At 38.6% G+C, this 27,224-nt stretch overlaps 3 protein-coding genes across 3 annotated transcripts in view; 1 reads left to right on the plus strand and 2 right to left on the minus strand.

Annotated features, from left to right (window-relative positions):
• arl9 (ADP-ribosylation factor-like 9) overlaps positions 1–27,224 on the plus strand; it is a 324,624-nt gene that overhangs the window by 283,121 nt on the left and 14,279 nt on the right. The window lies entirely within an intron of this gene.
• On the minus strand, positions 49–15,121 carry myoz3a (myozenin 3a). Its single transcript, XM_079629946.1, has 6 exons — positions 15,046–15,121; positions 13,977–14,058; positions 11,886–12,043; positions 9,261–9,423; positions 7,824–8,010; positions 49–2,340 (listed from the first exon to the last, which is right to left on the minus strand). Exons 2-6 carry the CDS (start codon positions 14,050–14,052, stop codon positions 2,157–2,159), a joined length of 768 nt encoding a protein of 255 aa, XP_079486072.1. The 5' UTR covers positions 14,053–14,058; positions 15,046–15,121; the 3' UTR covers positions 49–2,156.
• On the minus strand, positions 17,691–27,014 carry arl3l2 (ADP ribosylation factor like GTPase 3, like 2). Its single transcript, XM_079631646.1, has 6 exons — positions 26,709–27,014; positions 25,042–25,185; positions 23,374–23,490; positions 23,213–23,263; positions 21,037–21,222; positions 17,691–19,026 (listed from the first exon to the last, which is right to left on the minus strand). The coding sequence occupies exons 1-6, from the start codon at positions 26,961–26,963 to the stop codon at positions 18,979–18,981; spliced, it is 801 nt and encodes a 266-aa protein (XP_079487772.1). The 5' UTR covers positions 26,964–27,014; the 3' UTR covers positions 17,691–18,978.

The raw sequence follows: 27,224 nt of genomic DNA on the forward strand, positions 1-27,224 counted from the left end.
AACAAAGAACCTACGGTTACCATTTTCTTTTGTGAACATTAAACTAGCTGTCATTAAATGTACCGTCTGCTCTGTTTTTAAGAAACACAGCGGCCCAAAAAGTATTCAGACACTGTTGCATTGGATAAAACATATCAAAGCATGTCACTTATCATAAGAAAGATGCACAAACACATTTTACAAGCAAAAACATTGGACAGAAAGAGTTTGGTATTTGATATTTAGTCCTCTAATGCTAAGATAAATGCACATTTTCCACGTGCCTAAAGTGTCCAAATACATTTTAGGGCCAATTTAAGTGTGAATCCTGCAAAAAATAATATTTGCATGAAATGCCAGTATTTTGAAGTTCTGAATCATAAGCCATATTCGCACGGAGACCTATAGTCAAAATATGCATAATGGATACACACATTTCAGTATTTTGAGAGTTTAGGGAGATGGACTCGACTAAAGCCCTATTCGCACGGGATTAGTATTACCTGGTGACCTCTAGTCATTTGTAATAATTGCTTGTCTGTGATCTTAATCCCGCGTGAATCGGCCATGTCTGTCATTTGTAAAGTAAAATTTCCCCTGCAAATGACCTTCCATATTTCTCCGAACACTGAGGTCCCGTGTTAACATTAGTCCCGTGTGAATCGGCATCTCTGTGATTTGGTGGGGTCCCACAATAGACTGTAAAAAAAATAGGGGTCCCACCTTATTCCGTTTTGAATTATGGGTGGCACTTCCGGTTTGGGGAACTTCCATTCAAAAAGGCTGAAACTAATAATTTCAAATCATTTTTGCCAAACAAATAAAGCTTAGGCCTATCTGTTAGTTTGACTGGATGAGCTGTCAATTTCCCTTCATGGTTTATTTAAAGGCATCATGAGAATAACATACACTTGGTATTTTAACTTGACATGTTCAGTCGCTGCTTTCTTTTCCTCGCGATCATTTTCTTTTCCCCCTTTGCAATCCGCTGTAAAAGTATGAAAAAGGACAACATATACTGCGAATTTAAGGTCTGTTTCCCGAAGTTAATTTACAATATATCCATTAATAATTCACTGGAATGCGCGAATAATATCTCGTTATTTTCATCAAATCCTCATGTCTCTTTCCAGGTTTGTTTTCACAGGTAAATGCGAACTATAATCTGTCAAAATGACGGAAATCATTTTGAAATAGTAACACGTAATGCTGAAGTTAATGAACATTTTTGATTAAGGCAACATAAGTTACAGATATTACAGTGATATTTAACCAAAGACTCACACTTTTGGGGTTATTTGGTCAGTTGAAAGTACCTTGTTGATGCTTTTACACTTTTAAATTTCCTTTTAATGTTCGATGTTTGAACCGCGAGTAAAACGTCGTTTTATGGTGACACTTTCTTAAATTGCGTTCATAGCGCGAGCCTTTTCACTGATTGTTTACAGCTTAACGGAAGTTACACCCATAATTCACGCAAAGCGTCATGGGGCGCAGGAATAGTGTGGATATACTTTTTTCAAGGTCTTTGTTTCCTATGTGCTTTGTTGTCCATCTTTCGTGAAGAATAGAGGCTGTGTTGGAGTGTTTTGATAGTATTTTCGGTGCTGGGTTATATCTCTATACAACTTCCAATTTGCAGAAAGATAAGGCTGAAAATCATCAGAAAAGCAAAAACACAAAGAATGATTAGAGCATGTGGTAATATATGTGGTAAGGAACATTCTTCTGTTTATGATATATCATAAGCTAGACCTATAACAACAAGACATTTCCAAAGCAATAGCACATTGACGTCATATCCGGGAGATAAGTCAGTAAATTCGAGTAAAATCACAGGCTTTGCGCCACACGAAATTCAAATGTTGGTGGGTAATAATTTCTAAATCACGCGAGGTCCCCAGATAATACTAATCCAGTGCGAATATTTCATATTATATAAATGTGTTAATTGGTTTGTCATGTTCTAGGAGAGCAACCAAGACTTCCCTCATCCATCATTGAGCTAACACATCTCCTCATCCTGATCATCTTTGTCATGATGTTTAATTTTGGTTTTCAAATGCTCTCCTCTGGCCTTAGGGAACTTAATGTGACGGTGTGAAAGTGCGAAGCGCAGGTCTGTACGGCGCGGCAGTCTTCTCCTGTGATGTGACCGCTGTGGGTCAGCGTGGAGGTCACAGGTCACTGGACTCGGGCGAGTATCCGACGCCCCATCCCCGCGGGGCTCTGTTGAAGTTGCGGCGTTTGGAGATGGTGGCCAAGGTCATGCCAGGAAGATTTTGAGTCTCCAGAGTTTCAAACCCAATAACAGGAATCACCCTCTGACTGCGCACAGGACCTCCAAATGGCACCGCGGCTCTAAAATAAAAACCATTAATCTGAATTAATCCGGATACATACCTAGAACGCAGTTGTCATCATGTTTTGCTGCAGGGCAGCAATTGTTTGCACATTTTCTGTCATCTTTGCAGGAATGTAATGTGAAGATCTATCTTTAGCAACACTGAAAGTGAATAGTACATATAAGATTCATTGGGGTTCATATATAGATTCTTCTCTAGGGTTCTTGACTCAATCTTAGGCTATGTTTACACGGAAACGATCTGAAGAGAAAACGCAAAAGTGGCGTTGCATTATCACTTTTTATTCTGCGTTTAGACGAGCGTTATGGGGGGGGGAATCTGCGTGCACATGGTGACGCAAAAGTGTGTGAAATTGGATGTAGTGTGCACTCCAGACGGCTAGGTGGCGATGTGAAGCAATGAACGTGAAAGAGACGCTGACACAGTTTTTCATGTTTAATACGGTAAAGCTGCTGCTTTAACCCTCGGTGCTCTTCACGTGTCGCTCAGATTTGTGACTTTTTTTTTGTCAATGAAATTAATGCTATATTAGTTTGATAATGTTTTGTTATTTTCCTGTACTGGCGCATGCCTGTGACGTAAACACGTACACGACGCCTTCACTGTCTAGCAGACTTTTGCGTTTTACCCTTTAGACGGGAACACAACGGTGGAGCGTTTTTAAGATTTCCACTCTGGAGGGTGGTTTCACTTTTTTGCTTTTTTAAGCCCCAAAACGCCATCGTCGTGTAAACGAAAGGCACATCCGATAAAATATTTGTACGTTTATTTGTACGTTTTCGAGTCAACTAGTAGCCTAGTTGTATCATTTCTTCCGATAATGCCCTCTGTAACCAGTAGGCGTGGCTTGGGAGTGTCCTCGTAGGGCAGCGAAGCAAGTGCATTCTGGGAGTTGTTGTCTTTCATCCACATGAGCCAAAAATACATTTTCAGTTTTTTCCTCAGTCGGCACCATCTTCTAAAATAATTTCACATTTCTACTAAATACATGACTCAATTTAAATACACATTCATCTTTCCAGCGGGGAAATATCCCTTTAACACTCATAAAGCACCAAATATAAGTAAAAATCGGTGTTGGCGAGTATAAAACGGGGTCAATCGCCAGTTGGCCGGCAACATTTTTAAATGAATTCTAACAATGCAATGTTGTGAGAACATGAATGTGAACAACGAATTTCCAATTTAAATATTCAAGCACAAGAAAGTGCAAAAGGGAACTCTATTCATTACTCGTGTGCTGTGTGAAGTTTAGTGCGCAAACACAGAAAGACGCGTCTCAGACGGCGTGCGTACGTATACTGAAATGAGCTCTCTTTCACGTCATCTTGAAATTGAACTGACATATTCACACAAAATTATGTCAAAAAATGCCCGTCTTGGTGAGTATCCTAGTAAACAGTCGGTTATGGCTCGAGTGAATGTAAACAGTCGAGAAAGACAACACACGTGTACAGTATCTGTGTATTAGATCCGTGTATTCGCTCTTAAAGTGACAGCAGCCTAATATTCCTTCTGTCTGTGTTTCTAATGTTAATCAAAGAACAAAAAACACTCACTGCTCTTGACTGAATAACTTTTGAAACTGATTAATTGATGTTTAATTTATACAGTGAAGACTATTCAGTGTTATTTTACATTTGATTACTTTATTAAATTTCTCTACCTGAAAACTACTGGTACTTTTCTTTAATGTTGTTTTAAATGTATTTAGGTTAGGTTAGTAGTTTTAGCTGTGTTACCAAAATTGGAATGGAGAATTATGAATTTTCATTACCAGTATCTAAAATTTCGGTGTCATACAAAAAATAGTTTAATGCCCGGTAAAATCACACAGCCATTGGCCGGTGTGGCAAAAAGTTAGTTTTAGGCCCTGGTTCTATATAAGGTGAAATGTCTTGAGTGCATAATACTTTTAAGGTTAAACAAGTTATTTCAAATTTTTGTCTAGTGATAAAGTATGTTTACGCGCTGCTTATTCATACAATTTAATTATTAAAGTGATTACTTAAAAATACAAACATATCAATAAAATATAAACATATCTATCAGTGCAATATGTCATCGTTTTAAAATACTTATTTTTTCACAGTCCACACTACAATGTGAAAAAACCTTCAGAATTTCTTCAGAATTTTTTTTTTTGCAGGACAAAATTGCCGTCTCAGTGTGGAAGGAAGGACAAAACATAGAGAAAGAGCGTTTTCAAATGTATCCAGATTAGTTTAGACATCCATAATATGACATATTTCATAAGTATTCAATGAGATTGCATGGGTTTTATCCATCAGGTCTTGGTAGTATAAAGTGAGCATTCAATACAAGAGCTTACCTGGAATACAACTAAGTTTCGAGAAACTGCATGTAATTTTGTCCAGTTTCAAAACGATCACTTAAAGCACCCAGACCCGCCACCCTCAAGATATTCCTGGCTCTGGACTGGACTCAACCTGGTGACGCAATTCTAGTTTGTATCTGAGATTCTCCCGTGTGCCAGCGGTTCCTTAAATAGTTCCTCAGTGGATCTCGTTTCAAATGGGAAGACGCAGTGGAAACATTGAAGCCCTCTTAAGTGCACTTCATAATTTGATAGGGTGGATTAGTCTGGTCGGCTCTGTTTAAGTAATCATCACGCATGAAGCTAATGTGCCAAAACCTCTCAGTGACCCTCAAGGCCGCTTCTCGTATCGTTTTATGATCCCGTGGAGAATGGACTTAATCCCTCCCAAATAAAGAAGTTGTTATAGGGGAATCCCAATCCTACTTGGATGTCCCAACCCTACATGGGCCGCAGTATTGTGTGTCACCTTATTGTGAATGATGCAACTCTTTCTTTTTTGTTTCAGCCATCCAATAGGTTTTCTTCAGTGAGTTGAAGTAATGTGCAAGTGTAACGGAGGCCAGTTAGTAGTTGCTGTGCGAGTAAATCTCACTCCTATGATCTCAATAGGCGCTCTAGCGCTGCAGTCTTTAGCCTCCTTGTTAGAACGCCTCATTCTCACGCCGGAGACCCAGGTTCGAGGCCCGCACAGAGCGTGGCGAGTAGGACCCAGGTGGAGGGGTTACATTGGTGCCGTGACCCGGATGGGAGTGAGGTTTAGGGGGGTGAGTGTAACGGAGGCCAGCTAGTAGTTGCTGTGCGAGTAAACCTAACTCCTCTGATCTCAATAGGGGCTCTAGAGGCTGCCGTCTTTACCCTCCTTGTTAGAACGCCTGACTCTCACGCCGGAGACCCGGGTTCGAGGCCCGCACAGAGCGTGGCGAGTAGGAGGGGGCGAGTAGTAAGGGGTTTGCTGTGCGAGTAAACCTCACTCCTATGATCTCAATAGGCGCTCTAGCGCTAGAGGCTGCAGTTTTGAGGCTGCAGTTTTTAGCCTCCTTGTTATAACAAATAAAGACTTGAAATATCTCACTTTGCATGTAATGCGTCTATATCAAATATTAGTTTCACCTTTTAAGTTGAATTACTGAAATAAATGAACTTTTGCACATTTTTCGAGTTTCACCTGTATACCTGCTGCCAAATTATGAGATAATTAAAAAAATATCTATATGGCAGTTTTTCCCCATGGTATCAATGTCAAAATTATGGCCAGTGCAAATGCGGAGTGACTATTAACTTTGGAAAACCAATAGCCACAGTGGCTGGTGAGCAAAAAAATAATAATGTCAAGCCCTGCCTCTAATTATGATTTACCAAAGCATTTTTTTTTTCTTATGCAGAGAAAATGGTTAGGACTAGTTTAGGACTACGGCTGTGTACGAAATTCCATAATTCCCTACTATCAGTGCCGGATTAAGAGTTCAGAGGCCCCTGGGCACAATGACTTGTAGGACTTGAGAAACTGACTGACTCTCTTACGAGTGATGGGCTTGACACACGAGGGGACAAACGACTGCGACAGGCGAAACTCGACGGTGAAAGTGACTTATTGTTACAGTATGTGTTCCAATTTCAGCGCCACTATCGGAGCTCTGTTCACAATGACATGCAATGGCTTGTGTGTGTGTATCTGACCCTGCTGCTGAGTAAAATTAAACACAAAACACAACTTCAAAAAAGCCCCTGTAAAACGCATTACATTACATTACATTATAATCTACATCGCTTTAACACAGATGAAGTTAAGTTAACAGAGAGTTAACTTTTTAAACTAACTAGCCCCGCCCAGTGGAGTTACTACGTCACAACTCCAGTCTATTTTAGACGGCATTTTAGCGTCTGCCACTGATTCACAGTCATTTGAATGGAGAAATACTCAGAAATACAACTTTGAGCTTATTTTTCTCAAGATATGTTCTCTAACATCAGAAAAATGCCACAAGAACATGTTAACACCTAGAAAAACATGATTTTCATCGGAGTGGGTCTTTAAGGCGGAGTCACTTCCGGCATCATAGGGCGGCTATCTTGTCACAGGGAAGCTTTCTGTAAGGTGAATGATCTGCACAAACACAAATACTCTTATCTCGCTGAAATCTTGACGGATTTACTAACGGTTTGGTTTCTTACAAACGTTATTAACATGGCTATAATTCTGGATGCTTGAACATGTTGAAATATATAATATTATAATTATTCATAAGTACGCAGTGTCATAACTACATCTCTGACGTTTATAACAAACCAACCCGTTTGAAAATCGGTAGATAATTGAGCAAGTTATGGTTATTTAAAAAGTACATGCATCATACAACACAATGTTACGAGTGAGCGAGCCCCCTGTGGCAAGATGGCCGTCGTGTGCGGCCGTCGACCTCCATTAGCCAACAGCGCGTACGAGGTATCTAGTGTTTATATATATATATATCTATGGGTGTAACGTTATTGCGCTCAGATAAGCGCTCGTTAGAACAGCGCATCAGCAGCGAATGACATGTTTAACCGGCAAGGCTTTAAAGCACATGCATGCAAATAATTATTTTTTATAAACTACAGTGTCCCGTTCCTCTGCATTTCATGTGAATATACGTTGCGCTGTATGTTGAGACGGAGGCGCCAGAACTGCAAACTGATAGAATGCACGATCCTACGATATTTCTTCAAAAGCAGATCATGGAGACATTTTAATAATATTTGACATAATATTTGACGGTGCCCAGGGCCCCTTAGATGTCCTGGGCCCCTGGGCAAGTGCCCAGTTGCCCTAATGGTTAATCCGGCCCTGCCTACTATAAAATAGTGAATTCAGTAATGTAACAAAATAAGTATGTCTGAATTCACAGAAGTGTGCATATGATGTACTTTACTATCCATTGAGGCCACGGGAGAAGATTTATGAATGGCAGTGAAGCGACACAACTGACGCTGGTAGGTCACATGATAATGATAACATGGAGAATGTAAGTTAGTAGGCTACGTCCAGATTATATTCATAATATAGACGTTTTTAGCGGTCGTGAAGTAATTACTTATTCAAAATAAGTACCTACTCAAGAGAGTATGCGATTTAGGACACTTGTTTTGTACTGTCTTACCTGTTAAAGCACCTGTAGTTCGCTGGCGGGAGTTTCTGTGGTGGCTGAGGGAGTATCTGAGTGTTGAGTGAGGAGAGAAGCTCTTCGCTTTCTCCCAGGGCTTCTTGCCACGGAGAACAATAAGACTTCGGGATCACCGTGGCGTTGAATTTCTCCCGAGGGATCTCTCTTAGCGGTCCGGAGTAGCCTAAAAGGAAAGGATGGTGCTTGGTGATTCATTGGGCCAATAATAGCGGGAGCTTTGCTGTCCTGAAGCACATTCTAGCATGCTACAGTGTTTAGCTCATAGGGCTCGCACAGCTAGCACGCAAACGCATTAGCGGATATTATTCGGACCGGTCTGTTCAGGGAAACTGGCAGATAAGGAGACGGAAACAGGAGATGGATGTTTATTAAGGGATTCACAGACGGAGAAGAACATTAGACAGAGTTAATTATGAGCGGCTAATGATATCAGCTCATCAGTAAGTGAAGAGTGAAGCTGCTGTCAAAGACGTCAGAAATATGAACACGCATATTCCTCTTGCTCACTGCAAAATCATTTTCTTAACGACTAACGTTAGCTCTGTTTGATTTCCAGTTAAAAGTCACTGAAGCAAGATAATGTAATCGAGAAGCACTATATGATATTAGTTCCAATTTTTTTATTTTTTTTATTATTTCAATTTTTTAATTAGGCCTAGTTTTATTTATTAGTTAGTTATTTTTTAATTCGTTTTTTTATTATTTGAATGTTTGTTAATATGTACATATTAACATTTTAATGTTTTTGTTATATTTTAATAGAGTCATAGATTTTTAAATACTAGAATAACATAAATACATTAGTATTTATGTTATTCTAGTAGGCCTATTTATAATATTATAGTAATTAAGATTTTGAATTAGCTTTCATTTTTATATTTTCAGTTTCATTTTGTTTTTAGTAATATTGTAGCTACTTTTGTCTTTTTTAAAGAAAGAAATGTATATATAGCTTAATTTTAAATTTTAAATTCAACTTTAATCTTATTTATTTCTGTTTTACTTAACCTTTATTTAAATCACATACAATTATTTAGATCTCAAGTACATTTATTTATTTTGTATCTATAGCCTAAAAAATTATTAAAACATCTAAGTTTTTAAGTGTTCTGACTTTGAATCAGTTTTATTAACAACTTATTAGACAATTTAACATGATTCACATTATCTTGCTGCCATTTTTCTAAGGTATTTGGGTGGTTGCTAAGCAGTTGCTAAGTGTTTAGTGTGGTTTCATTGTGTTTGCTGGGATATCCTAAATGAATAGTTAAATGAGGTATCGCAGGATATTTTTGGATTCAGGTTTGCTCAAGTCACTAACCATGAGTCGTATTTAGTATGTGTTATGAGATATAATGTGATTTATATGGAACAGTTAGTAAAATTGGCCAGAAAAGCAGTGGTATTGAGTACCTGGTGCGAGGACGTTTGGGCTTCCTTTCCCGGCCACCGTGTTCTTCAGGCTCGTGACGAGACTGTGTTTTCCAGCCACTGGATACAGCAGGTTTTCTTTCCCTCCCTGCATGTCTGTCATCACGTGGTTCTGGTTCTGGATTTGATTCTGATCCATGTCGTTCTGTTGGAAGAGTTCAGGATGGAGAAGTTCGTTCAATGTCTTGTAAAGCATGAATGTTATGGACTGGGAAAAAGTGTTTCCTAACTAAGACTATTTTATCTGTGAAATGCCAAATGATGCCGAGCTGGAGAATGTGAGACGGGTAAAGCCAGATTTATTAACTCATTATAATAATTCCATCAGGCGACATTCTGGGGATTCAAAATACCCATGAAATCTAAAATGTACGTTTTTTTGCTTTTAGTATGAATATGTTAGCCTTACGGTTATCCATAAGCTAGTGAGCTCCAAAACAAAATTCACATTTAGAAGATATAAGCGTTTAAAGCTGCAGTCCGTCGTTTTTCTTCTTCATCTCTGTTCGAAATCTGCAATTGCAGTTATTCGCGGAATTATTAACTGTGCGTGGGTAGTAAATCGGCATGAGACAGCGCGGATGAACACAATGTATTGAGGCTGCCGCGTCGCTGTGGATACTGTACTGTCACCAGCAATCTCAGAGTATACTTTTTGAAAGTGTCAACATTAGAATTTTCATCGGAAAATGTCATCTGAACAAGTAAGTAACATTCACTTTTGTTCTGACCAAATTCGGGGGGTGGGGGGAAGCATTGCAGTAGGGTACCATGCTGATCAAATCTAACGATTGCTTATATCACGTCAAAACGTGAAAAATATATTTTTTCTGTAGCCAATCTGAAGTCCGAAGTCTTTGTGTTTTACAACTGGTGAATCTCCAGTTGTCACTGGTGATTGTCGCTTTAAACTTTCGGGATCCGCCATACCAAGTGCTAAGCTAAATCTCCTCCATCATCCACACACGCTAGCCGGGGACTCCTTCTCTATGTGTACAGAAGTGACGTAATGACGCAAAGACATGCTCGAAATTCCCGCAGAAATCCACCAGTACCACTGGAATTAAAATCATTATTACAAGCTTACCGTTTTGAATCGAGGTAAGGCAAGCAGATCGTTTTGAACACTGGCTGGTTACGTTTTTTTTCAAAAATGTCTTTTTTTATATTTTTAAACACAAAAAAGTGCCGGACTGCAGCTTTAAATATTAGTTGATCACTTCTGCCAATATGGATCAATGATTTTGACATCACATGTACTTCAGTTTCTCATCAAATTTTCTGTCCAATCAAATGCTCTCTAGAATCTGAAGCTCCGCCCCCTACACTATAAATAGACGCAGAAACTGGTCAATATTACGGTACATAGTTTTCATTAAAATATGTTTCATTTTATTTAAGCTTTATTTGAATTACCGTTAACTATCTTCAACAGTTTTAGTTAATTTTTTTGGTTATTTTAATGAAAATTAGGCCTTGGCAAATATATATAAGCATATTTTACTTCAGGAAAAATTTACCTAATGCAAAAAAATCTCATATCTTTTTCCATAAAGCATAAAGCAGGTGTGCTGTTAGTTACTTCATTAGGGCCCTGTTTACACCTGGTATTAAGATGCGTTTTGAGATCACAAGTAGACGAGGCGGACACATTCCCGCTTTTTCAAATCTTTCGTTCTAATGGACAAAATAAGCTCACGCAATTTACATGACCAGAGACGTTTCTGCTCCGACGGCCTCAAGATCAGCCGAGCGCTGTGAGTGTGTGTTAGAAATCAGGAATGCTGAGAGAACATCGTGCCGTACTTGATACGTTTTTCATCTTAAAACCAAACTTGGATCTTCAGTCGAATAAGTGTAAATCCCGTCTGGCTAGAGCGTTTCACATAATGTTTAAGCTTCAGGTCAGTAGACGGAGAGTAGACGGTCTCTTTGTGGCTGTTTGAACACATTCGACAACATGAGCGTTCACACTACGAAAGTAATCCGATCAAATGTGTTTTCTTGCCTCTGGAAGTCGCCAAAACTGGACAAGCTTGAGCCGTTTTAGACCCTGATCTAATCAATCAAAAGATATTAAAGGGGGTGGGTTAAAATGCCCTTTTCACAAGATGTAAAATAAGTCTCTGATGTCCCCAGAGTGTGTGTGTGAAGTTTTAGCTAAAAATACCCCACAGATATTTTTATATATCATGTTAAAGTGTCACTTTTTGAGGGTGAGCAAAAACACACCGTTTTGTGTCTGTCCCTTTAAATGCAAATGAGCTGCTGCTCCCGGCACAGGGGGCGGGGCTTCAAGAGCTGGTGTGTGTTAGCAGCTGCGATTACCTCACACACACACTAAAATGACAGAAACTGTTCTACCTTTAATGTTAAAACGAGTCAGACAAAGATGGAGAGACTCAAGAAGAAGTGACGACATGTAGAAGAACAGGACGTCTCTGAATGGTTAGTTGATGAGTTTATGTTGCTGATGTGGAGTTAACTATCTTTCATTAGCATATTCTGTCATGGTAATCTATAAATGCCTCTCTTCTGTAGTGTTGTGGTGTAACCGTGTAATCCAAGCTCTGAATATGTTCTCCTATAAATTGGTATTACTCTCACATATATGCCGGTGTGAGCTTCTCCTGAGTTCTCCAGCGTGAATCTCTCCACTCTCCTCTGGCGCTCCTGGAACATGATGGATCCTCTGTTGCTGTTCAGGTTCAACTCCTCCATCATCACATCCCTGGGAACGCTGATCTTCTTCCCAAGGTTCAGACCTACACACACACACACGCACACACGCGCACACACACACACACACACAGGCACGCACACACAGACGCACACACACACACACGCACAGACACACACACACAGACACACACAGACACACACACGCGCGCCCACACACACACACACAAACACACACACAAACAAACAGACACACGTGCACAGACACTCACACACACGCGCACAGACACACACACACACACACACACGCGCGCCCACACACACAAACAAACACACACACAAACATACAGACACACACACACGCGCGCACAGACACAGACGCACACACACGCACAGACACACACACAGACACGCACAGACACACACACAGACACGCACAGACACACACACAGACACGCACAGACACACACGCACAGACACACACACACACGCGCATACACACACACACACACACACATGCGCACAGACACACACACACACGCGCGCCCACACACATGCACAGACACACACACACACACACACAAACAAACAGACACACACACACATGCACACACACACAGGCACACACATACAGACACACACACACACACACACACACACAAACAGACACACACACACACACACACAAACACACAAACAGACACACACACACATGCACAGACAGACACACACACGCACAGACAAACACACACGCACAGACACACACTCACACACACAAACAAACACACACAAACACACAGACACAAACACACACACACGCACACACATACACACACAAAAAAACACACACATGCACAGACACACACACACACACAAACAAACAAACAGATACACACACACACTCACACACACACACAAACAAACAAACAGAGACACAAACACACACACACACACGATCATAGTGAGTTTCTTCAACTTCTAGTGTTTTATACAGACCACCGTTCATAAGTTTGGGGTCAGCAAGAGTTTTGCAAGAAATTAAAGATTTCTATTTCAAATAAATGCTTTTCTTTTGAATCTTTTCCTCATATAATCACGACACAAAAAGTTAACACACAAAAAGAAGCAGCACAACTGTTTTCATCATTGATAATCAGAAATGTTTCTTGATCAGCAAATCATATTATTAGATAGATTTCTGAAGGATCACGTGACACTGAAGACTGGAGTAAATTCAGGTTTACATCACAGAAATATATTAAGTATTAAAATATGATTCTAAAAGAAAACCGCTATTTTGAATCGCAATAATATCTCACAATTTTACTGTATATTTGATCAAATAAAAGCAGCTTTGAGCAGAAGAGACTTCTTTCAGGAAAAGATCACGAGCCGAAATGCTGATGTCTCTGGGTTGTCGTGTTTGCTGTTATGAATGTAACGAACAGTGATGATTATGATTATTATTAGACTGACTCGATGAGGAACTCAAAATGGACTCGCCCTAAAGTGGCATTTCGAATCGTGTGCCGCTGGCGTATTCTTCTCATCTCCGGAGTCAGCTCAGCGGAGCTGGAGTTGCTGATGCACACGAACACACTGAGGCAAAGGCTTCCTCTGAAGTGTTGGGATAGTTTCAGGAATGTCGGATGTGGAGATTCTCCTGTTTAAATCTCTCCAGTGACTGAGGAGAATCTCTTTGATCTGTTCCTGCTCCTGTCAATCAACTCTGAGTCTCTGAGTCTCTACATGACTGAAGTCCAGAAGACCAGATATCTCGGATTCTTTATTCTATATCGTGTGTGTGTGTGTGTGTGTGAGAGAGTGTGTGTGTGTGTGTGTGTGTGTGTGTGAGAGAGTGTGTGTGTGTGTGTGTGTGTGTGTGTGTGTGTGTGTGAGAGAGTGTGTGTGTGTGTGTGTGTGTGTGAGAGAGAGAGTGTGAGTGTGTGTGTGTGTGTGTGTGTGTGTGTGTGTGTGTGTGTGTGTGTGTGTGTGTGTGTGTGTGTGTGTGTGTCGTACCTCCCTTTGCCTCTCTGCTCAGGATCATGGCCTGCTGCTGTCTCTGTTTGGTGAGACTATGATGTGCGTTCTGCATCTCGGTCTGCACACACACACACACACACACACACATCAACATGACTGTGAATGATTTGCATCCTGCTTTTAATAATAATAATAATTATTATTATTTATATAACATATTTAATGCAAATATTATTATTTATGTTAATATCAATAATAATATAATGACTATTATTTTTTTATTATTATATATTATATAAATATTACATGTTATATAAATATTAAATGTAATAATAACATTAATAATAATTGTTTTTTGTTGAATTGATACAGAGTTAAGTTCTACTCTAGTTGTGTCTTAATGCTTTGTAATTAATTCCTCTGTGTTGTAATTGTAACATACATTATATTTAAATGTATTTATTTTATCATTTTATTTCAATAATATATTTAAAAATCGTATATAATAATACAAAAATAAAATGATCAAATTTAATTATAGTATTGCATAAAATTGTAATATCCAGTATATTTTATTTGACTTATCTTAATAAAATATTGTAAAAGAAATTAATAATAAAAAAAATAATTATCAAAATAATACAATTATAGTATTGCATAAAATATGACTTGTACATTAATATAATTTTATAGGTAAAAGCCTATATAACAGTTGAATTTTGTGTTTTGAATTTATTTATTTGACATAAACGGATGACGACATACAGTGTGTTTTTATATAAAGTAAACTATGCCCCTCAAAATCAACTCCAGGGGTTAAATATTGGCCCCTATAGTTAATTACCATATTATAATCAAATATTTTTTTTATTGGAGCAATTGTAATGAAAAAAGTTTTTTTTAATGTTTTTTTTCTTCTTCTAACTCTACTAAATGCTACGGCTTAGTTTAGTTAGAAGCTGTTCTCATAGAAGATACATTGTCATGCTAAAAATTCAGATTTGACAGATTTAAATGCACACAGCTGGCGTGCGGATTACACACACGCACACACACACACACACACACACACACTGCTCTAAATCCCTCATATACTCTGGCTTACCTGAGTGTGTGCTGGAGAAGATGATGTTGTGTGTCTTGGCTGAGCTCTGTGAGTGAGTGTGTGTGTGTGTGTGTGTGAGAGGGTGAAGCTGCTTTCTATAAACTCCCCCGCTTGATGACATCATCGCTGCTAATTTAGCCAAACGACAGGAGCTAAATGGGGCGAAGCATTTAGTCCCGGACGCGCACCTGCCAACCCCTCATAATAAAAACCTGATGCCGGTTTTGTGTGTGGAGCGGCCCAAGCCTGTCTATGTTGTGTGACTGTGTGTATTTGTGTTCGTTGTCATAGGAGATTGTCGCTCAGTCCTAAATGTCCATTTGCAAGAACGGTGATTATAAAAAATAAAGCTGCCAGCATTAAGGGGCCAAACACAAAGAAGGCACAATACGTCATGTCTGGGAGCATCAGGCCGACTGCAACAATGACCAATTAAAGACATATTAAGATGATTTCAGGTGAAAAACACACACAAATACAATCACTAGTAATGTGTTTAGCACTTTTGACCATAAAGTTTGACCATCAAAGCACTTTGATATAAAGTTTGGTGAAGTTTGGTGTCAATCTGCCAAAGCTTTGCAGAGATACAGCCTCAGAGTCTATCGATACGAAATCCATAACTTTTTGCCGGCATAGTCTGAAGATGATACAAATCGATTTTGGTGAAAATTGGACCAATTATCTAGGAAGAGTTTGAAAAAGTAGGCTTTTAAATAAAAACAAAATGGCGGATAGGGAGTTTGGCCAACAATGGCAAAATTGGCATCCATGTTCCTGGCATTACCCAAGGAAACTATTAAGACCAGTTTCATTATTATAGGTTAATATAATCAAAAGTTATTCGCATTTAAAAAAAAAACCATTTTATTAACTTTTAAACACAAGGTGGCGCTGTCTCAAAACATTTTGAGTAGCTTCATGGCATGGTGCTGAAGAGACATACCAAGTTTTGTAACGATACACCAATATATTAGTAAAATAAAGCATTTTACAAGAAAATTCAAAATGGCAGACACCCAAAATGGCTGCACCGAATTTTTGGCTTAACTGTTCAGAAGTTATAAGCAAAAAGAGCCATTTTTCATATCTCCTGACCACTAGGTGGCACTGTGCAGGTACCCTCATGTCATGGTAACACACGTTTGGTCTGAATACGCTAAGCTAAAGCATTGTGAAGATATAGCCTCATGTTCATTTTGGCGGACACTTCATCAAATTCGTTCGCGTGTTATTCGAGAACGGTTTGCTGAATCAATTTTTTTTAGCAAGGACAGAAGATGGTCTGGTTCAATCTTCGTGAAAATCGAACAAATTAAAAATGGTGAATCGAATCGTATATAAACAAATAATTTAGTTTCTAGCCCTTATGGTTCAAAAGTCATTAGCATAAACATGAGTGCATCTTTGGACAGTTGGTGGCGCTAGAGGGATTGAGTTAGAGACTCCAAATTTGCAATGATGACAGTTCAGACAGTCCTCTTTCTTTGTGCCAAATTTCATAACTTATCCACAAGCAGATCTATGGGCTGCCAATGCCATAGACTTCCAGAGCGGAAGAAGAAGAATATGAACACTAGCGATTACATTAGATGCTATACTGTAGCACATTCGGTGCTTGGCCCCTAACAACTGTCTCTAACGATAACTATATTAGCGCCCACACCAGTGCACGTTAACGTTCTGTTTATTATAAGTGCGTGCTGATATCTTTTGCTTTAAATGCTTGTGCTCTTTAAAGGATTGATTCTGAGGATCTTGGAGAGTTTGAAGGATCTGAGAACTAATTGAGTTCATATTGAGATCTGAGACTTTTGATAGCACTATTTTGGTAAATCTGAGTGCGTTTGAGAGCTCAAGATCTTGTCCCATCTGCTCTCCATTTAATCATGTTGCTTTCTGGAAACAATTGAGACATTAAAGAGATCTCTTTCCTATGCTGTTGCTTTGATTCCATATTCAAGTTTAAATACATGTATACATATCACGTAAATTAGCATTTACATAGTACCGTTCAAAAGTTTGGGGTCAGTACGATTTTTTTAAATGTTTTTGAAAAAAATCTCTGATGCTCACTATTTTTTGTGGTCAAAAACACAGTAAACCAGAAATATTGTGAAATATTATTACAATTTCAAATAGATGTGAATATAAAGTGTAATTTAGTCCTGTGATCAAAGCTGATTTTCAGCATCATTACTCCAGTCTTCAGTGTCACATGATCCTTCAGAAATCAGTATAATATGATGATTTGCTGCTCAAGAAACATTTATGATTGATTATTATCAAAATAACAGCATTTATCTGACATGGAAAGCTTTTGTATAGTATACTATATTCATATAGTATTAATTTCTTGATGTTGGATAACTGAGTATCAAATCCTACATGATTTATGACATCCTACATGTTTTATTTCAGATTAAACTTTGATAACTCTGATATCCAGAAAGAGGACGAAGAGGAACAAGAGATCCTTCCCATCACCAGCGACTTTTTCAGCGACAAACACACACACACACACACACACACACACACACACACACACACACACACACACACACACACATCTTTAAAAAAAAGCCTTTTTTGTGCATCTATGGCATCACTGCAAAACCACAACATTTTGAATCTTAATTTTATATAGTGTATCTGAATAAATAATATAGATATTTGTTTTTATTATGATAACTATAATTCTCTACAGTAAATGTAATTCAGGTGTTCCATGTATACAAATACAATTACATAATGTGCACAATATGCATACAGCAATACAGCGCTATTCATAAGTTTGAGGTTTGTGCAAGAATTTCTTCTGCTAGCATTTATTTGATGAAAAATACAGTAAAAACAGTGAAATATTATTACAGTTTAAATCAGCAGTTTTCTATATGAATATATATAAAGTGTAATTTATTCCTGTGACCAAAGCTGAATTTTCAGCATCATGAAAACCCCAAATTCAAAATTATAATATTGTGAAAAGGTTTTCATAAGCTGTAAGCCATAATCATCAAAATTATAACAAATTAAGGCTTGAAATATCTCACTTTGCATGTAATGAGTCTATATAATATATTAGTTTCACCTTTTAAGTTGAATTTTTGAACTTTTGCACCATATTCGAGTTTCATCTGTAATATGCTAAATAGCTTATATTAAAATAGCAGTACTGAATAAAAACAATAAACAATCTTTTGGTGCAATAAACAATCCTAAGTAGTTTCTTCCTCTTGCAAGACACATTAGAGAACATATATATTATTCATATATTTTTAAAAAATCCTTTAAATGCATTTTATGGTTAAAAAATGTAAATAAAAATATGTCAGTGGGGTTAGTAAAATAATCTTTATTTTTCTTGCTCCGTGGACAGATATGATTTCTTGTTTGGAGCACAAACTCACTCTTGATGCTTTTTTCCAGAAAATAAGACTTGTGTACTGGCAAACGTCTCAAAATAAAATCAATTTCTTCCTTACAAAAATAGAAACAAACATATTTAAAGGACATCTTTGGACCACTTATTGTTCTGATTATGCAAATCATCATGTGTGGTTATTGTACTGCAATTTTTTTTAAATATTTTTGTCTTGTTTTCCATAAATATTAAAACATTTTTAAATCGAGATACATACTTGAAGCAAAATTGCTTAAGATATTATGTCTTGTTTTCTGAATACAATGATCTAAATCAAGTATAATAATATTAATATCTGCCAATGGGGGTCAGACAAATAATTTTAATAAAAAATTCAAAAATATTTTTTCTTCTTGTTTTATACAAACTCGCTTAATTTTGATTTAACAAGACTTAATATCTGAAGTCATTTAGCATCTCCAGTAACTTTTTTTTAGATATTTGCACTGGAAATCAAAACATGTTTCCCTTTTTTTTGCAGTGCATATGCTTGTCCAGCTCAGAAAAGTTCACTTCTTCCTGGTGATGAGGTTATTGCAGATCCAGTTCATGCCGTCCTGAACACACACAGAGAGAATGGAAGAAGATTTAGATGATGCTGTTCTCAGCCAAACTCAAACTGCTGTAATGTGAAGAGATCCGGTGCTAGTCCCCTAACAAATTAATAACTTTTTGACAACAAAAATGAAACCTCACCGAACTTACTTAAGCTGGACTGTGATGCTATTTCCTTCTAGAAACAAACTCTGTTGCATTATTTCCTGTTATCTCTGTAAAGCTGCCTTTGAAACACTCCGTATTGTAAAAAGCCCTTCATAAAGCGGTTAGTCCCGGTCCTTGATTCTGATTGGTTGAGCCGCGTTTGAAGCCGCGGTAACCGCATTACATCAGTGTTACTGCGCAACTGCCGTTTGTGATTCTTTGTTGCTGCATGCATCTTTGGAACTACAATGCTTGGCGGAGGAATACATGTGACCCTGCACCACTTAACCAGTCACATTGGTCAATTTTTTTAAATTGAGATGTATACATCATCTGAAAGCTGAATAAATAATCTTTCCATTGATGTGTGGTTTGACGTCGACGCGAACAACGCCCTTATGTCTGGTTCAGATTGCACGATGCGTGTAACGTTGGGTGTCGTGCGGATTCGTGAACGGCAACGGGCGCCGGGACGCAAAATTCGATCGTTTCCTCTCGTATGGTGTGTGTCTCGTATGGTGTGTGTCTCGTATGGTGTGTGTCTCGTATGGTGTGTGTCTCGTATGGTGTGTGTCTCGTATAGTGTGTGTCTCGTATAGTGTGTGTCTCGTATAGTGTGTGTGTCATAGTGGACGACAACCGACCCGAATCTGCGATGCTTCACCACATCACCATAAAAACACTAGCATGTGCAATTTTGTTTCCGGTCCTCCACGACGGGTTCCCTCAAGAGTGAGTGTGTGTGTGTGTGTGTGAGTGAGTGAGTGAATGTGTGTGAGTGAGTGTGTGTGTGTGAGTGTGTGAGTGAGTGAATGTGTGTGAGTGAGTGTGTGTGTGTAAGTGAATGTGTGTGAGTGAGTGTGTCTGAGTGAGCAAGCGAGAGTGAGTGAGTGTGTGTATGCGCAAGTAAGTGAGTGAGTGAGCGTGTGTGTGTGAGTGAGTGAGCTTGAGTGAGTGAGTGTGTGTGTGTGAGAGAGCTCGAGTGTGTGTCTGTGTGTGTGTGTGAGTGAGTGTGTGTGAGTGAGTGAATGTGTGTGAGTGAGTGTGTGTGAGTGAGCAAGCGAGAGTGAGTGAGTGTGTGTATGCGCAAGTAAGTGAGTGAGTGAGCGTGTGTGTGTGAGTGAGTGAGCTTGAGTGAGTGAGCGTGTGTGTGTGAGTGAGCTTGAGTGAGTGAGTGTGTGTGTGTGAGAGAGCTCGAGTGTGTCTGTGTGTGTGTGTGTGAGTGAGTGAGTGTGAGTGAGCAAGCAAGAGTGAGTGAGTGAGTGTGAGTGAGTGAGTGAGTGTGAGTGAGTGAGTGAGTGTGTGTATGCGCAAGTAAGTGAGTGAGTGAGAGTGTGTGTGTGAGTGAGCTTGAGTGAGTGAGTGTGTGTGTGTGAGAGAGCTCGAGTGTGTCTGTGTGTGTGTGTGTGTGAGTGAGTGAGTGTGAGTGAGTGAGCAAGCAAGTGTGAGTGTGTGTATGCGCAAGTAAGTGAGTGAGTGAGCGTGTGTGAGTGAGCTCAAGTGAGTGTGTGTGTGTGTGTGTGAGTGTGTGTGTGTGCGAGTGAGTGTGTGTGTGTGTGTGTGTGTGTGTGTGTGTGTGTGTGTGTGTGAGTGAGCGAGCGAGAGTGAGTGAGTGTGTGTATGCGCAAGTAAGTGAGTGAGTGAGTGTGTGTGTGAGAGAGCTCGAGTGTGTGTGTGTGTGTGTGTGAGTGAGTGAGTGAGCATGCGTGTATGTGTTTGTGTGTGTGAGTGAGCTCGAGTGAGTGAGTGTGTGTGTGAGAGAGCGTGTGTGTGAGTGAGTGAGCATGCGCGTGTGTGAGCATAAATGCTTGAGTGTGAGAGAGCATGCATGTGTGAGTGTGTGTGTGTGTGTGTGTGTGTCTCACCGGCACTCCCTCTCCGCTGAGTGCAGAACAGGCCTGGATCTGCCAGACTCGATCTCTGTACGTGTGCAGGTTCAAACCCTCGGCGATCTCGCTGGCTGGAGACGCCGTGCCTAAATCCTGTTTATTGGCAAAGATGAGGATGGGAACGCCCGCGAGGTTCTCCTCGTCTATCAGCTCTGACAGTTCCTACTCACACACACACACACACACACACACACACACACACACACACACACACACACATCATTTACATTTAAAGTCACCATGAAGTCAAAATTATTTATTATCTATGCACATCATTAGTGTTTTAAATTAATGTCTCATTCCGTTCCATTCCAAATTAATTCATGTTCCTGGTAATCTTGAATGAGAATAAGTTCCTCTCGCAGCATCTTTTCTCTTCTCTGATGATGTGGGTGGAGCAAGCTGTCACTCACATGAGATCAGCCAATAGCAAACCACAACCAGCCAATCAATTCCCCACAAACAAAATCAAGCCCCGCCCACATTTGTTCTTGTTCCAGAAGCGTTTCACTTCACTTTCAACTTCAGTTTCATGCCGACTTTAAATTCAGATTGCTATATCCAATGGGCTACAAAAGACTGAAGTCAAATCTATTATGTTTTCTAACTTTAATATATGTTCTTTGATGAATAGAAAGTTCAAAAGAACAGCATTTATTTGAAAATAGAAAAAAAAAAAGAACAATATAAATGTCTTTACTGTCACTTTTGATCAATTTAAAGAAGACATTTGGCAGATTTTTGAAGAAGTGACATAAATTAAGGAAGTTAAACAGAAAAAAAGTTATAGAAGTTTGAGTTTATGAAAATGAACAATGTTAAAAAAAAATATTATTCATATTTTATATAAATTGTATATTTTCATAACCTGGTGGACTCTAAAAATGCACAAAAAAAAATCAAAGCCAAAAATCTGAACAAGTTGTGTTTCATTTTTTAGGTTGATATCTCAGAAAACAAGCGTTCAGTGAGATTTAGTTTGGGCGCAGTACCACACTTCTCCACTAGTGGACATTACTGCCCATATAAGGGCGCCTCCATCTCCATATGTTGTTTGAGTGATCTGAACCATTATATTTACAATTTTCACACAATTTATGAAGTAGAAATGCTATTCAGAAGTAGTGTTGGAAGTTTGGCAGATTTTGAAATGAATTCAACCTTCATTAATTCAACCATTATAGCTCGCTGCCACATCACAAATGTTGAATCTATTATTTTTTTCTTTATATTTAAAACATTTTCAGACCTTTTTTTCTAAAAGAATTGAATGGATGCTATCTTTTGAACTCAAATGATATATAGTTTGTCAAGATTAGTTTAGGTTTAGTATAGGATATTACTGTTTTAAATATGTAATGGCTGTGGCCAATATAAGGGGTTAATGCATTTTTACTGAATATTAAAAAATTTTAATCTTACTGACCCAAGCTTTTGAATAGTAGTGAATCAAGGTTTCCACAAAAATATTAAGCAGCAAAAACATTTTCAACATTGATAATCAAGTAATAATATGAAATGTTATTATCCTTACTATGCAGGGAAAACCTATAATAAATCTAACATTACATGTAATTGTACAGTAAAATACTGTTTTTGGTTGTAATAATAATAATAATATTAATAATAATAAAAGTCATTCCCAAAATTCCCTTTGTGATTCTTCACATTTTATGGTTTTTAATTTTAATAAGCTTATCAGTTATGCATATATTAGGGATTTATATAAAATGTATATTTTCATAACCTGGTGGACTCTAAAAATGCAACAAAAAAAAATCAAAGCCAAAAATCTGAACAAGTTGTGTTTCAATTTTTAGGTTGATATCTCAGAAAATCAGCGTTCAGTGAGAGTTAGTTTGGGCGCAGTACCACACTTCTCCACTAGTGGACATCACTGCCCATATAAGGGCGCCTCCATTTCCATATGTTGTTTTTTTTGTTACATCTTACATCACGGATTTATGTTACATCTTATGTTGTTAAATGCAATTATTTTGTTTACTGGATTATTTGACAGAAATCCCAGATTTTCAGTGAAGACTTTTGGACGGCACTGCATGTTTCCCAGTGTAATTTAACACAACATAGAGGAGGAACAAACTACTTTTATCCCGGGAAGCTTCTATGAATTGTATTTGCATATAATTACCAATCCCGTTTCCTCAAACCGCTTCTTATCAGCGCTGTCTATGACATACACCTACAGATGAACCAACAAACAAGTCTGGTTAGTTTGCACATAGTGACACATGCTATTAATGCTATTTCTCTGTAGCGTTGTGCTGTCTTCCTAAAGTAATGATTTCTCACCAGTAAATCTGTGTTTTCCAGGTATTTCTTCCAGAAAGGACGGATCTTTCTCTGTCCGCCGATGTCCCACACGTTCAGCTTCATCCCATGGGAAGCCACGCTCTTGATGTTGAAGCCCTGGAAACATCACCCAGAATAACTTCATTTGCAAATCAAAATACGTGTCATTTGATATGTTATGATACCGCAACGGTCTCTGCATGTTCCCATAATGCATTGGAATGAGCTTCGACCGAGATGGCAGATAAGCTGTGAGAAATGTTGATTATTAATATACTTATTTTTCATTCAATGCTAGGAATAATCGAGTGTGTACAGTGCTTAGCATAAACACAGCCATGCTAAAGTCGACTAAAAAGAGGAATAAAAAATCATCTTTTGGAAATTTATCTTAATGCCTTAATTTAAAAAAAATTACGAAAACTCCAACCTTTAAGAACACCAATTTTCTTTTTTGAATGAATAAATTAAGATAAATTTCCAAAAGATGATTTTTTATTTCTCTTTTTAGTCGACTTTAGCACGGCTGTGTTCATGATAAGCACTGTACTTTAGTCTACACCTGTACGTTGCTAATAACGCAGCTAACAGGGAATGTTAGATGTGTGTTTAGACTCAACTGTGTGTGTGTGAGTGGTGTGTGTGTGTGTTAAGACACTTGTGTCGTGTGAGTGATGTGTGTGTCTGTGTGTCTTTAGACTCAACTGTGTCGGTGTGATTGTGTGTGTGTGTGTGTGTGTGTTTCGACTCACCTGTGTCGGTGTGATGGTGTGTGTGATTGTGATTGTGTGTGTGTGTGTGTGTGTGTGTTTCGACTAACCTGTGTCAGTGTGATGGTGTGTGTGTGTGTGTTTCGACTAACCTGTGTCAGTGTGATGGTGTGTGTGTGTGTGTGTGTGTGTGTGTGTTTCGACTCACCTGTGTCAGTGTGATGGTGTGTGTGATTGTGATTGTGTGTGTGTGTGTGTGTGTTTCGACTAACCTGTGTCAGTGTGATGGTGTGTGTGTGTGTGTGTGTGTGTGTGTGTTTCGACTCACCTGTGTCAGTGTGATGGTGTGTGTGTGTGTGTTTCGACTAACCTGTGTCAGTGTGATGGTGTGTGTGTGTGTGTGTTGACTCACCTGTGTCGGTGTGATGGTGTGTGTGTGTGTGTGTGTGTTTCGACTCACCTGTGTCGGTGTGATGGTGTGTGTGTGTGTTTCGACTCACCTGTGTCAGTGTGATGGTGTGTGTATGTGTGTGTGTGTGTCTGTGTGATGGTGTGTGTGTGTGTGTGTGTTTCGACTCACCTGTGTCGGTGTGTGCGTGTGTGTGTTGACTCACCCTTGTCGGTGTGTGCGTGTGTGTGTGTTTCGACTCACCTGTGTCGGTGTGTGTGTGTGTGTGTGTGTGTTTCGACTAACCTGTGTCAGTGTGATGGTGTGTGTGTGTGTGTGTGTGTGTGTTTCGACTCACCTGTGTCAGTGTGATGGTGTGTGTGTGTGTGTGTGTGTGTTGACTCACCTGTGTCGGTGTGATGGTGTGTGTGTGTGTGTGTTGACTCACCTGTGTCGGTGTGATGGTGTGTGTGTGTGTGTGTGTTTCGACTCACCTGTGTCAGTGTGATGGTGTGTGTATGTGTGTGTGTGTGTGTGTGTGTATGTGTGTGTGTGTGTGTGTTGACTCACCTGTGTCGGTGTGATGGTGCTCACGTCCTCTGAGGCGAGACACTTGAGTAGTGTAGTTTTACCAGCGTTGTCGAGACCCAGCAGAACTATCCTGAGCTCCAGCTCTGTGGATCCCTTCAGCTTCTGCATGACCGAGAGCAAACCCTGAGGACAACAACACACAGCAGCACTTTCATCTTTTATTGATATGATTCTGGATAGAGAGAGGAGAAAACATTTACATTCAAGATTTACATTCATCAGTTCATGCATTACATGCATTCAAACCCATGAATTTGGCATTGCTAGTGCCACGCTTTGCCATTTGAGCTTCATTTATGCTGCGTTGTTAATTAAAATAATAATAAACTTTAACAATAAAATTGAAATTGATTAGACTCACCTGTGTGTGTGTGTGTGTGTGTGTGTGTGTGTGTGTGTGTGTGTGTGTGTGTGTGTTTAGACTGTGTTTTACGGGTTTTATCATTTGCAAAATCAGGCAAAACGTAAATATAATCGAAAGTAACAACAAAACAATTTTATTTGAGGAATTATTTATTTAGAGGTTTATTCCATGCTATTACAGTAGACTAAAACCAAAACCATAAAGACAACTTTTGTTAGCTAAAATAATAATAAACAAATGGTAAAATAAACTAAACAATTAAATAAACAAATATATAAAAACTTATTTTATGAGGCAACATTTCTAATTTGTATGTAGTTTAACTTAAATGTAGCCTACTAAAATAAATACAAATTAAATACAAAATAATAAAACTATAGGCATATATTTGTTTAACAAAAATTTGACAAAAAACAACTAAATGACTACAACTTTTAATTTTAACTAAATTTAAAAGATAAAAAAAACAGTAATTAAAAATATGAATAAAAACTGTAATAGAATATCAATAATACAAAAATGACTCAGGTTTACGCAAATCCCTAATAGCAATAATAGTGATTCTTGCCTTTGCAATAATAATAATGATGTTCTTAAGTAAAAGCATGCAGGGTTTTTTCTCGAGCACAGATGAAGCCTCTTCTGAGGTGAAGATTAAGCAAATTACGTTTTTCCTCAGTAAATTTACTCCAGAACATAAAGCACACGTATTTAAGACAGTGGCAGTGTGTGTGTATGTGTGTGTAGTCAAACTGTTGACTACTGCACAGTCATTGCACTAATTGAGAGTGAAACACAGACCCATTCATGTGGTTAAGGCTTACAGTAATGAGATTTATCTGGGTCATGTGACCCATCTCTGATTGCTTAGGCCCTTTTATATAAGACAATGCTAATCGTCCCAGGATCTCAAACCTAAAGCACACTGAATGCATACATATTACATACTTTGTTTATATTTGTGTATTTGGCTGATGAAGTATCCAAAATGACTTACAGTCTTAAGGTTGCAAAAAAAAGTGATGTTGAGAAGAATAATTGTTGTTTCCCCAAAGAACATTTTAGTAAACAGATCTCTTTTTTGTATTACTCTGAAGTACATTATAATAATCTGAAGAACCTTTTTCCAGAACCTCTTGTTGTTCCGTGGATGTTTAAGGTTCTTCGTTGAACCAAATAATCTTTATTTTTAAGAGTGGGGGTTTATATACATTTGCATTACTGTAAATAAATGTGTTGTTCTTCCAAAGCCACCGTGACACAGAGAAAGTGATAAACGTACCTTTGGAGCTTCGCCCATCTTGACTTCTGTTGCGTCCCGTTGTTTTACATTCCTCCGTTGTGTCTGCAGGGTTCTGTGTGTGTGTGTGATGACAATCCCTCTCCCATGTTCAGGTGTGTGTGAGTGTGTTGTGTTGGACGCTCTCGGCGAGCACAGAAGACTTGCAGGATGGAGGATTAGGAGAGATTTAGTGTCTCTCTCTCCTTCCCACCCCCACCGAGACTTTACCAGCATTATCTCTGACTTACTAGCCATGCTAACTAGCTCTATTAGCTACTGGGTTAACACTTTTTCACCAGTGAATTTTCATTCATTTTCGTGGTGTAACAATATTGTGTCCCAATATATCGCAATATAAAAATGCAGCAATATGTATCGTGGATAGTGATTAACTGTATTAATTCACCCACAATAAAAATTACTGTGTGAGAAAACAAATCACGTTTTCTGAGTTTTAGTGTCAGTACTACATTAAACTACTATATGAATATAATGTATAATAATACAATGGGGGAA

Source organism: Phoxinus phoxinus, assembly GCF_949152265.1.
Source record: "Phoxinus phoxinus genome assembly, chromosome: 12".
Classification (NCBI taxonomy): domain Eukaryota; kingdom Metazoa; phylum Chordata; class Actinopteri; order Cypriniformes; family Leuciscidae; genus Phoxinus; species Phoxinus phoxinus.

What these genes read in the sequence shown, in the direction of transcription:
- myoz3a (XM_079629946.1), bottom strand. Translation starts at nt 14,052, where the DNA reads ATGCAGAACGCACATCATAGTCTCACCAAACAGAGACAGCAGCAGGCC. An exon ending in CCCAAACGTCCTCGCACCAG is followed by an intron (nt 8,011 to 9,260) that starts GTACTCAATACC and finishes CTTTCCTTTTAG; the next exon opens with GCTACTCCGGACCGCTAAGA. An exon ending in AACTACAGGTGCTTTAACAG is followed by an intron (nt 2,341 to 7,823) that starts GTAAGACAGTAC and finishes TTTTTATTTTAG; the next exon opens with AGCCGCGGTGCCATTTGGAG.
- arl3l2 (XM_079631646.1), bottom strand. Translation starts at nt 26,963, where the DNA reads ATGGCTAGTAAGTCAGAGATAATGCTGGTAAAGTCTCGGTGGGGGTGG. An exon ending in GCACCATCACACCGACACAG is followed by an intron (nt 23,491 to 25,041) that starts GTGAGTCAACAC and finishes TGATGTTTCCAG; the next exon opens with GGCTTCAACATCAAGAGCGT. An exon ending in GGTTTGAGGAAACGGGATTG is followed by an intron (nt 21,223 to 23,212) that starts GTAATTATATGC and finishes GTGTGTGAGTAG; the next exon opens with GAACTGTCAGAGCTGATAGA.